We start from the raw sequence: 12436 nt of genomic DNA on the forward strand, positions 1-12436 counted from the left end.
GGACTTCAACTGAGAAAGCAGAGGCATGAATTCTGAACCATCTTCATCTGAATCCTTCGTGGGAAGAAGCCCAGGCACCACTCTCACCAAGACCCCAGAGGGACCAAGCTGGCTTCTTTAGCTTAAAAAAGCTTCATACATCATATGTATGAATTCAGGAGAGATGCACTGCCCAGGTTGCCCAGAGGGACCTGGCAGGACCTTCTGTGGTATCTTCTGGGGTTTATCCACCAGCTGCACTTTGCTGGGACACAAACTCTCCATTTTCCAGCTCCAGACAATATTTCTGGCTCAGGAAATGTTCCATATGAGCTCCAATCATCCCAGAGGTATGAGAAAGGATGAAGCCTGAAGCTCTTTCCCCCTCCCCTTCACGTGCTGTGTGTGGAACAATGACCCCTCTCAGACAGGCATCTGAAGAAAATCTGGCATGAATCCAAAGGATCTCCACCTGAGTTCATCTATGCCTTTTTAATAAATAAATGAGGGGGTTTGAGGCAAATAGAGGTTTTTAAAATCAAATCGGGAAATCCAAGATGGCTACTGCAATAGCGATTTTAGAACCTAAAATGGCCTGTGGAGACAAAAATGAAACACCAAAAATTCAGGGAAGAGGATTTTGGAGGTAGGGGGCCCTGTCCCTCATCTTTGAAACCTTTAAAATTAACATTAAAGACACCCCTGGATTTTCCCATAGGCTGTAACAGCCTTACTCACTGTACCAACTGAGGGAAGAAAAGTCATTAGACAAATTCAAAGGTTTATTAAAAACCTTTTTATATAAAGACGCTTTTGATGGTTAAAATTTCTAAGAGGCTTTAATATCTTCTTTTCCCTGTCCTTCTGTGTTAACCTTTAAATGTCTATTTTCTACCATAATTGTAGTTCTCCCCTCATCCTTTTGTATCTAATCAGTCACGTTAGTCTTTGTCTACGTTAGTACTTGTTTTACTTGTCATTCCCATAGTTAACTGTACATCACTTTGAATTTTAAAAATGCGATTTTATCAAAATTTTATTAAACTTGAAACTACTATGCTGGATGCTGGGAGCTGCTAACAGAGAACCTCTAGTCAGAAGTATGAGAAGATTTCTGCCTCAGTAAAGTTTGACAAAGGAAAACCGGCTTGTTTCTTTGGACTGCCATCCAGTCTCCCCAAGGGACTGGACCCTCAGACCCCCACTGGAGCCTGCACAATGTTGTAGGGGGGGAGGAATGCAGTTTGCCCCAATCCTGGTACAAAAACACCACAGAAGATGCACAACCTGCGCTCAAACCCACTGCGGACGAAACCTGGGGTGAACCTGCTCCCCAGGAAATAATCCCCGAGTCTCCGGACTGTTAATGCAGGCTGGCCACACAGGAATCATGCAAAGCATGTGCCTGTGGGCTACAGACCTCTGCCTTGACAGTCTGTATCTTCTCGTAGCCAGAGATGTCTCAGGAGAACTGAGAGCCTCTGCAGTACCAGAAGCCTCACTTATGGGAGAAAAACCCGAAAAATAAGAAAATTAACGCAAGCAGAACAGAGAAGCTCCTACAACTTCACTGTAGGGCAGTGTATCTCAAACTGTGTGCCTCCTGAGATTCTAAGTGTGCCACAGCACACTTAGGAGGAAGAGAGGCACCTGCCAGTTGACTTCCCAACGCGAAACAGCGCCAATGCTGCCCGATTCACGAAAGACCTGCATGTTTCCCCCTTCTCTCTAGCATCCTCCAGCTTACCCCCTGGCCTCCTGGTCTCACCTTTAAAGCTAATTACAGCTAGAGAATGACATGGTGGTTGTTACCCGTGGCTAGCTGCTGGTAACCCGCTGAAACGGGGGCGAGAAAGAAGTGGTCGCCGCGGATACAGGGAGAAGGCCGTTCACCACCCCGTGGAGCGGTGAATGGCCTTGTCTCCGCAGTGAAGGGAGGGAACGCGTGCGATCACCGATCGCGCTCTCCCCCCTCCATACTGATAGCCACCACCTGATCACCGCCACCGCCCAAGCATCTCCCTCCCTCCATCCTGATCGCCACCGCCACCTGAGCCTGATCATCTCCCTCCCTGCTCCTTACCTTCGCGGCAGGGAATTTCTCTAAATGTGTTCTTACCAGCAGCTGGAGCATTTAAAACGCGTATGACTGCCGTAAAGGTCATTCATCTCTGACGCAAACAGAAGTTGCATCAGAGACAACCTTTTCTGCAGCCACATGCAGTATCAATGCTCCGGCTGCTGGTAAGAAGCACATTTAGAGAAATTCCCTGCCGTGAAGGTAAGGGGCAGGGAGGGAGAAAAGGAGGAAAGGCTGGTTCAGTGAGAATGGGTTTTTATCAGAGGAGTCGGGTTTACCTCCAGAAACTCTGCCGTAAGTGCCATGTCTCATCAGGAAACTGGGTCTGCAAAAGGACTGAGGTCAGATTATATTTTTTGTGTGGAATGAAACCTATTCATATAAACAAATATATAAGTTTACAATCTGTCCACTCTGTCCTTTCTGCTATAGCCAGAACATTTTGACTGTACTGGCTTTACTCCTGGCCATCCACCATAAAAGTATTTGTGGAAAATAATAACAATTGTCTGAAAGATTATATTGAATCAGGTGGGACACAAGCCTGTCTTAATTTGTGCATAACAAAATTTTGCTGAAGCCATAACATTTTTTATGTTGTCTTTTCCCCATGTTATTTATATTTTAAAATTTTCTTTCTTTTTATTATAAATTTTGTACAATGTATACCGCTTTGATATTTAAAGCGGTATATCAAGCTTAAATAAACTTGAAACTTGAAAGTTGGGGTAGAGAAGAACAGATGCTGAAGGTAACTGGGGAGGTGGGGTGGGGAGGAACAGACACTGAAGGGAAATGGGGAAGAGAGAGATTCCAGACTATGGGGGGAGCAGAGGGAAGAAGTGCGCGGATGTCGACGTGATGAGGTCACAAATATGCATGATGTCATCACGGCGACATCCGCGCACTTCTGGGTGCCTCAAGTTTGAGAGACACTGCTGTAGGGAGTAAGACTGAGGAAGTCTAGCACAGCCCACAGTAAGAGGAGGAGGAGGAGGAGCTGGGACGAAAAGCAGACAGATGAACTTCCTGGTTAACATGGAAATCCAAAATCACTTTCAGAAGGAAGGAACCCCTGCCGCCATGATCCGGAGAAAAGCCTGTAATTCAGAAATACACCATGCTGAGACAATCACTACGAGGAACACTGTCTTGACAATTAAGGTCCAGAAGGGATGCATCCTTAAGCAGCTGAAATGGAGCTTCAGCAACCTCTTTAGCACAATATTTAGATTCCACTAAGAAAAGGATGTTGTAGGGGTGACCGCAAGCAAAGTTCCCACCCTGAGAAACCTGGACACATCTGGATGAGCCATAAGCGAACTGGAACCATTGTGCACCCTAGAACAGGAAAGGCCTGCCACCTGTACCTTGAGGAAAGCCACCGCCAGGCCTTTTTCTAGATCAGCCTGCAGGAAGGTTAAGACCACCAGAATGGGAGCACGCAACAGCTCCACGCAGGCTCTGGCATACCACTACTGGAAAGCCTTCCAAGCTTTGGCGTAAAGCTTCATAGTAGTGGGCTTTTTGGACCTCAAAAGAGTGGCAATGGCTACATCAGAATAGCCCCTTTGAATCAAGGCCTTGCACTCAAGAGCCATGCCCTAAGACCAAAGTGTTGGGGGGGTTTCCATAGGAACCAGTCTCTGACTTAGAAGGTCATGATGAAGAGGGAGCTTGAGGCTCTTGTTCCACTGAAAAAGGAAGAGATCGCATACCATAGACAGCGAGGCCAGTCCAGGGCCACTAGGTTCACCAGGCCTGGATGAGTCACAATCCTGCAGATGACTTGATCCACTATGGGCCAAGGAAGAAAAACAAAAAGAAGTTCCCAAGTTGGCCACGACTGAACCAACGTGTCTAGTCCTAAGCTTCCTGCCTCTGATCTTCAATTAAAGAAGCACTCAACTTTCGAGTTCCTGGCTGAAGCCATCAAGTCTATCATTGGTCTGCCCCAATAATGCATAATGAGACTGAATGCCCGCTGCAAGATAGATCAGGGCTTAGCAATTGAGAGAGTCTGCACGCACATTTGTCCATTCTAGCCACATACGTTACGGAGAGAGCCTGAAGGTGTATTTCCACCCACCAGAATAGCATCCATGCCTCCCGACTCATGAGCACTTCTGGTGCCCCCCTGCCGATTCACATATGCCACTGCAGTGGCATTGTCAGAAACACCCTTACCATTTTTCTTTCAAGGGTGTTTTCTAGAGCTCACAACACCGATCGCATGGCTCAAAGCTATATACGGTTGATTGACCACCCCTTTTGATAGGGAGTCTATTTGTCTTGGATGGTACTGTCTCTGCAATGAGTTCCCCAACCAGAAAGTCTGGCGTTTGTCATGAGCGTTATCCACTCTGTGATTTGAAGGGACATGCTCTTCAACAGGGCCTCTCCCTGAATCCACCAGTGTAGGCCGCTTCTCGCTGTCTCCATCCAGGGTAGTGGCATCTGAAGGGGATGACGTTGAGGGGACCACTAAGACAGGAGGGACTCCTGTAGAGGTTGCATATGCATCCAGGCCCAGGGAACAACCTCCAGGGAGGCCACCATAGAACCTAACACTTGAAGGTACTGCCAGGCAGTGGGGGTCAGAAGCACTAAGAGATTCATGATCTGTTTCTGGAGCTTCTTGCGCCATGTCGAACTGATCTCCCAGATATTCCAAGGTCTGAGAGGGCATTAGCTAGCTCTGCTTGAAATTGATAATCCAGCCCAGGTGCTCCAGCAGAAACACCACAATCCCCACTGCCTGCTCACATTCTAGTTTGGATAGAGCCCTGATCAGCCAGTTGTCCAGATAAGGATGAACTTAGACCCCCCCCCATTCTGCGGAGGTGGGCAGCCACTACCACCATCACTTTGATGAAAGTGCCGGGGGGGAGAGGGGCGTTGCCAGTCGGAAGGGAAGGGCTGCAAACTGGAAATGTTGCTGGAGAACATGAAATCTCAGATATTTCCTTTGCCCTGGGAATATAAAGATAAGCTTATGTCAAATCCAGAGATGCTAGAAATTCACTTGGAGTCACCACTGCAATGACCAATCATCCTGTTTCCATTCATGGAATTTTCAGAAATGCATCAACTGTCTTAAGATCCAGAATAGGTCTCCAGTCCTTGGAACCTTTCTTTTGCAGGATAAAATATAAGGAGTATCTCCCTGAGCCCGATTCTGTTTAGAGACCAGCTTTACAGCTCGAATGTCCAAAAATTGCTGCAACATTGCTTGGACCCTGGACTCTATTTCCGGCCTTCTGGCTGGAGAATCCAAAAATAAATCCAGGAGGAGACAAAGTCTATCTTGTACCCCTCCCGTATGATGTCCAATACCCACTGGTCCAAGGAGATCAGTTCCTCTCTCCCTGACCTTTCTTTCTTTCTCTCTTCATGCCCCTTTTCTTTTTTTCTGTTTCTCTTCTTTCCTTCTGTCTCCCTGCCTGCCCCCTTTCTTTCTTTCTCCCTGCCCTTCCCAAAGCCACTGCCACTGCCATCGGGGAACAGGACCCAAACCGCCCAAACCCAAACCAATGGATAACAGGCCCCAAAGCCGACGCCGCCCCATGCTCTCCCTGCTTCAGGCCAACCAGTATTCCTCTCCCCGACGTCAATTCTGCCGTCGGAGAAGAAGTTCCGCCCAGCCAGGCAGCGATTGGCTGGCCCGAACTTCCTCTCCGACGGCAGAATTGGCGTCGGGGAGAGGAAGACTGATCGGCCCGATAGATCGCCAAGGCAAAGTGAGTCCTGGGTGATCGACTCACTTTGCCTTGGCGAGCTACCCGTCGATCGCGATCAACCTATTGGGCACTCCTACTTTAGATACTTTGAAAGAATTCTCTGGAGTCTCCCACTGTTCTGTGACCACTGCAGTGAGATCTGGATGCACAGGAAAAAGAGGATGTCAGAGCATTAGAGCAGCTCATGACTGTACACTGAGAAATGGAAAGCTGACCTTCAAATTTCAGTTCTTTCATGGCATCCATAATGAAATGTTGGACTTAAACAGCCGGAGTATGGAGGGGTCATCACTCAGATCAGGGCTCTCCGAGGCATCCTGCTTATTAACTATTCCACAAATGGAATTAGTGTCATCCAGGTTGGAAGCAGTATCTGGCGACAAAAGAAGCATCGAATAAGTATGCCAGCTAAGGCAATCTGGGTCCACAGGAACCTGGGCATTGGGGGCCTGAGTAGCTTGGAGCTTTGCAGCGTGCCCATTGGGTTCGCCGCGTGAGCCGGATCCAAGAGACAAGCTCTCCACATGATCTGGACAAATTCCAGGGAAAATCTACACACGGGCTGAAACTGACATATGTTAGATCCTGGACTAGGCTTTTGTGAGGTCCCCAGACTCTGTGTGCTTGCATTTCATGCCATTGACAAAAACAGGTACCAAATGGGATTTTCTGCCTGATTCCTGGACCCAATTGATTCCCCATCTCTAAATGGCCCAGAGGGTGTGAGGCCCGAAGCTTCCACCCCCTCCTTTCATGCACCTTGGTACACAATATAAGGAAACTCCTCCGCCAGCAATCCAGCACATACGACAAGAATTCAGGAGATCTGATGCTAAGGAGTTCATCTCTATAGATGTTTTACAAATGTAAGGTGTTTTGAGGCAGAAAAAATAAGTTGAAAAAAAATCTAAGATGGCCACCGCCAGAAAACTCACACCAAAAATGGCTCATAGAGCTATTTGAAAAAATAAAAATGCTGAAATTGATATTTTAGAGGTGGGAGACCTGATCCCTACACCCAGAAACACTCAAACTTGATGTTTTGACACCCTCCCCCTTCCAATTTTTCCACAGGAAATGGTACTCAGTTTCTGCAGTGTCTGCCCAACAGCTCTCTCTCTACAGCTGGTGAAGGGAAAAGACTTAGGCCCAAATTCTGTAACCAGCGCCTAAAGTTAGGCACCTATTTCGGAGGTGTCCAGCTAGCTAGACGGCTATCTAAATTGAAGAACAAGCTTTTTAATCAGCACTGATTAAACATAGGCGCCTATCAAGAAAGCGCGATTCTGTAACAAGGCGCCTTTAAATATTTAGGAGGCCTTCAAAAAAATAGGCGCTATGCATGTTAGGCATGGGCGTGGCTACGTATTAGGCGCCTTCTTACAGAATCTCTGCTTAAGCGCTCGCATGGGCACCTAACTTTTAGTTGTGCCTAGAACTGGCCTATTTATTGGATGCCTCCAAAATAGGTGCCCACATAGGTGCCGCTCAGCGCAATTCAGAAAACAGCACCCAATTTTACTTGAATCGTGCTGAACAGTGCCTAATTAGGTGTCAAACTTTTAGGCACTTCTTATAGAATTTGCCTTTTACTGCCTCAGAATCTCACCAAATAGTCCACTCTTCAGAATCTTCAAGCTACTAGGTGGACAAACCCCGACTAAAACCTCCACCCCATTGGAACTTTGATGTGAAAACAGGGGCAGGAAAACGCAGCCTGCACCCCAATACCCCAAGGGCTCTTAGGGCACATACAGCCTGCGTTTAAGTCTCTGAAAAGATCAGAAGGCAAGCTCGCTCCCAGGGGGGACGAACCCCGAGCTCTGAAGTGGCACACAGCAGTTGGCTCCACAGGTCCACCCGAAGCTTGCCCTGTGAAGCTTTAGTCAGTCTCCATGGGAACTGCTTCCTTTCCCTTGAATAAGGAGTCTCAGGGCACTGAAGCCACTGAAAAGGTAGAACTTATGTCAAAAATATGAAAAACAAGCAGAGCAGATCAGAAACAGGTCTTTACTGTTTGCTTGCAGAAAAGAAAAAGCTGTAGAAGGCTCTGTGTTTTTCTGCTATGTGGGAGGAACCAAAAACAGTGTGTGTGGCTTTCTGCAAGACCCCGTTCGCGGGTACGGATTGAACACTTATCGTACAGACTCCAGAGTGGTAGCAAATTCCTGTTGCACTAGAAATGTTAAGCCCACCAATTCTTTGTGTAGTATTAACAAGCGTCACCATTATAAATGTTTAAAACTTTATTCAGTGTGGTTTGCTTAATTATATAGAGTGTGGCGCAGTGGTTAAAGCTACAGCCTCAGCACTGTGGGGTTGTGGGTTCAAATCCATGCAGCTCCTTGTGACCCTAGGCAAGTCACTTAATCCCCCCCCATTGCCCCAGGTACAGGGATCTCAAAGTCCCTCTCCTTGAGGGCTGCAATCCAGTCAAGTTTTCAGGATTTCCCCAATGAATATGCATGAGATCTATGTGCATGCACTGCTTTCAATCCATATTCATTGGGGAAATCCTGAAAATCCGACTGGATTGCGGCCCTCAAGGAGGGACTTTGAGATCCCTCCATTAGATAGATTGTGAGCCCACCAGGACAGACAGGGAAAAATGCTTGAGTACCTGAATAATCTCATGTAAACCGTTCTGAGCTCTCCTGGGAGAACGGTATAGAAAACTGAATAAATAAATAAAAAGAAGTCCTGTTTTAAAAAATGTACATCTAGACCCGTTCCCAATTCATCAAATGTATGCCACTGATGGACTTGTGGTCTATCTGCAGAAACTATTTTAGAGTAAGCTTTTAAATCAGAAAATTATGTTAGCTTTTGGCAGTTTTTCAATTTAATCAATAAATACATAATTAAACACTATTTAACATGTCAAAGTAGAAGCCCTAGAGCAGTGATGGCAAACCTTTTAGAGACCGAGTACCAAACTGCAACCCAAAACCCACTTATTTATCGCAAAGTGCCAACACAGCAATTTAACCTGAATTCTGAGGTAAAAGTTTGCATTTGGTATGCTTTTGAACAATTAATGTGATTTTTGCTATTAAATTTTTTTGCTGATAATTTGTCTCCAACCCCACCATGGAATCACATGGCCACAGACTCAACAGGCTGCCGTTCACACCACACCCTCAAATCGCATATGAGATGCCCGCCTTACCCCAGACAGGGGAGGGAGAAAGCGCTCCCACTGGGCTGCTGGGCAGAGGAACGGGTGATGTGAGAAATGTCCTCAGGTGCGTGTGGAGAGGAGGAGGGCAGCAGCCCAGCTCCGCATCCCTCTGGCTTTCTAGTAACAAACTCTGGTAAACTCTGTGCTGGGGCAACAGCGTGCATGCCCACAGAGAGGGCTCCGAGTGCCCCCTCTGGCATGCGTGCCATAGATTCGCCACCACTGCCCTAGAGCCTTTAAAACTGACACTGAAATCTACAAACTATAGCCAAAACTCATGTACAGTATATCAACAACTAAATTAATAGGCAACAGGAATTTATGCCCCCCCACCCCCTCTTTAAAAAACTTCATATGAATATTTCACTTAGACACAAAAGGCCAGCAGGTTTGAAAAACATTTTACAGTAATAAGACAGAGCATTGGCCCTGTATGACCATTTTTCAGTTTAAGCAAAGAGGCTCCTTTTAAGAAAATTATGTTTTATTTTAAATAGCCTTAAACATTTGCTCTCATTCTTAATATTAAGTCTTCACTGCTTTCATTCCACTCCTACTGGTCTATATTTTACCATTTTGTAAAATAGGAAAAAAATCAAAGGCATTCTATCATAGCTATTTTTTCACCAAACATGAAGAAAACAAAAACTCTTGGTGAACGCTTTTAACAGTTACTTTTTTATGATACCTTCACTTCACACAGGATTCACAAATCCTTCACAAGTTAGTGTCTAGCAAAACTATGAACAGGATATGGTCCAGCAAAAGTTTTATGACCAGAATTCATGAGAGCTTCCAAAAAAGAGAAGAGAAAACAGAACACCAATGACAGTATAACAGGGGTCCCTAAACTTGGCTTAATTACAACCTATAAACCAATATTAGTTATTTAATTCTACAAACTAATGTCAGGGGAGCAACAAGTGGAGCTCAATTTGCGACGGCAAATGACAGCTATTTCAAAATTCTAGGGAAACCAGCAACTTATTTGAAAGAAAATAAACCTGCAGAAATTAATCTCACTGTCATATTCATAACTACCCACCTAGGTAGTCCTTTTCAGTCCTGTTTTATTTTTTTATGTTTTTGGTTGTTTACCCGTTTTACTAAGATTTTATGTAAAATCGCTTTGAAATTTGAATAGGCGGGATAACAAATTTTTAGTAAACTTGGTACTGTAATCAAAAGTTTCGTACTTAAAAAAAACCACTCCATACACATAATATCATGGGAACCACACACTGCACCTTATTGGCGCATGACTATCCTGTCAGTACATAATAAGGTACCTAATTACACCTTTTCAGGTCTCAGTTAAATTACACCCTTTGATTTCTCAATTACTGCAATTCAGGCAGGGTTCAGCCATGCCAAACCTAGACAGCAGTAAGATCTTCTAAAGTAGATCCACCTCTCACAGGCCACAACAAACGGCAGCAAAATCACTGCAGAAAGTTTTGCGAGCGGCAGGGCCCACAGACCGCACTTACTTGCTGGGCGCGGGGCGCTTTGCTCAGGGGCTTCCTGAAAAAGGAGGTTCTGGCGGTGAAGTAGAGCTCCTCCGAGTCCTCCTCCAAACTGCTGTAGCCGCTGCTCATGCTGCTGGTCCACGTCATCGGCTGCTCCGGGGCCCGCGCCACGAGCTCGCCTCACCTGCTGCCACTGTCGCCCCCGCATCTACATCGTGCAGCCGCCCGGCGGGGCCAGGGATCGACCTCCCCGGCTGACGACCTCCCACCGCCGCCGTCTCTCGGCAACTCGAAAAGGTCTCCAGCAGGCTCCAAATCTGACCGTCCTTGCCCCTCAACTTCCCGGCCTCCCGCTACGGGGACTACAGAGCCCTTCGCTAAACGCGCCGAGTGCCCGAGTCTAAAAGCCCGTGCTTTTACACGGAGGCCAAACTTTCCCCGAATGAAGAGCTGCCTCCCGATGCAACGCGGTAGCCTCCAGTTCGGGATGTTCCAGTCCAAACGGCCGATGAAGTCACTCCTATGTCCTCGGTAACCAGCGCCTTTGCACTCGCTTCCTGCTCGCTGCTTCTCCGCCCTCTAACGCCCATTAACTGCCCCTAGACCCTCCCGCGGCAACCGGCAATCAGTAAAGGAGCCGCTGCTTGTTCTCACACACCCACGCAAGGGAAACACTAAAGCGAAAGAAAACAGAAACGGGAGGAGGGCACGCGGAGTGTTATTTACCAAATACTACCCGCCATTGTTAAGCTTGTGTACGGAAGTAAATACGTTAGTGTAGAAGAAACACCGGAGAATGCTTTTTTTTCCAATGGCAAATAAAGTTTGGGTTCACCTTAATCCTTCAACTAAATTACCAGACTATTATTGTAATACATTGCTGGGAATTTTAGTTATAATGGAGAAAATTGCCTTTATCTGTACTCTTCTCTCCTACTTCTAATTCCAGACTTTGTTCCTTTCAGCTCCCTGCCCCATATATGCCTGGGATAAACTGCATGATTCTTCCCTTCTCTCGTTCAAAAGTAGGCTGAAAAGTAAAAACCCACATTTTTGAGACAGTCCTTCAACTCACAACCCTGCTCCCAACACGAACCAGCAATTTAACCATCACCTCTAACCCCTACGCTAGCATCTTGTTTGTATATCTTGGCTGTTTAGATTGTAAGTACACTACTGCAGCAGGGACACACAGCAGGCAGAACACCTCACAAGATATCTAGAAAGATGGTTTCAAAAAATCGGTACTTGGACATCCTGGTGATTAAGATGTCCAAGTACTGATTTATGCCATTTTTTGGAAGTCTTAGTTTTTGAAAATACCCCTAATAGGCATCACTTCACACTCAACACCCCCCCCCACCCCAGGCAGACAAGGCCTCCTACTGCAACAGGAAATCATACCATTCAATGAACATGCTGGTTGTGTATGATGCTCAGGGAGAGATAGAGGATGTGTGTGCCTGATACTAAGGTTCCACTCATGATGCCTACATCTTCCAGTTTCACCAGCATTCAGAAATCTAAAGGAGATTAGACCAAGGGGAGATCGGTAGGTAAGCACCACAGAGACACACAAACTCCCTACCATCCTCCAATACATTCCCCCCCCCCCCCCCCAGGTGAACCCAACTCCCCAACCCCAAAGTAAGCATACCTGTTTCTCATTCTGCTTCCCCCATCCACAGATGACAGAGGCTATCCCCTGTTAGCCTGGCTCATGAACCCCATTGTGCACCTCCAAAATGAGGCAAAGGAGGACCATAGACATCATCAAGCACACCTTTAGTCAGCTCAAGAACAGATTCTGATGTCTGGAATGTTTCAGGGGGAGTTCTACACACCTGAGAAGGTGGCCAAAATCTTTATGGCATGCTGCATAACTTGACACAGAAAAAGGCAGACCTGCCATAGCAGCAGCCACCAGACCTTGATGAGTTCCCCTGCCCTCATCTACAGAGCTGACCAGTGTGTTTTTCAGCAGGAT

The 12436-nt window shown here is 46.5% G+C and overlaps 1 protein-coding gene across 2 annotated transcripts in view; it reads right to left on the bottom strand.

The window, feature by feature from the left end:
• Nucleotides 1-12436, bottom strand: part of RASSF3 (Ras association domain family member 3) — a 250007-nt gene that overhangs the window by 118829 nt on the left and 118742 nt on the right. Inside the window, exon 1 of one of the 2 annotated variants that reach the window (XM_033959457.1) lies at nt 10471-11216. The exons of the other annotated variant lie outside the window; for it this stretch is intronic. Coding sequence (XP_033815348.1) covers nt 10471-10596 — 126 coding nt within the window. The 5' untranslated portion in view covers nt 10597-11216. Of the gene's footprint in view, nt 1-10470; nt 11217-12436 lie in introns of those variants that run through there. 2 annotated transcript variants of the gene reach the window in all.

This window comes from Geotrypetes seraphini, chromosome 9, assembly GCF_902459505.1.
Source record: "Geotrypetes seraphini chromosome 9, aGeoSer1.1, whole genome shotgun sequence".
NCBI classification, from domain to species: Eukaryota; Metazoa; Chordata; class Amphibia; order Gymnophiona; family Dermophiidae; genus Geotrypetes; species Geotrypetes seraphini.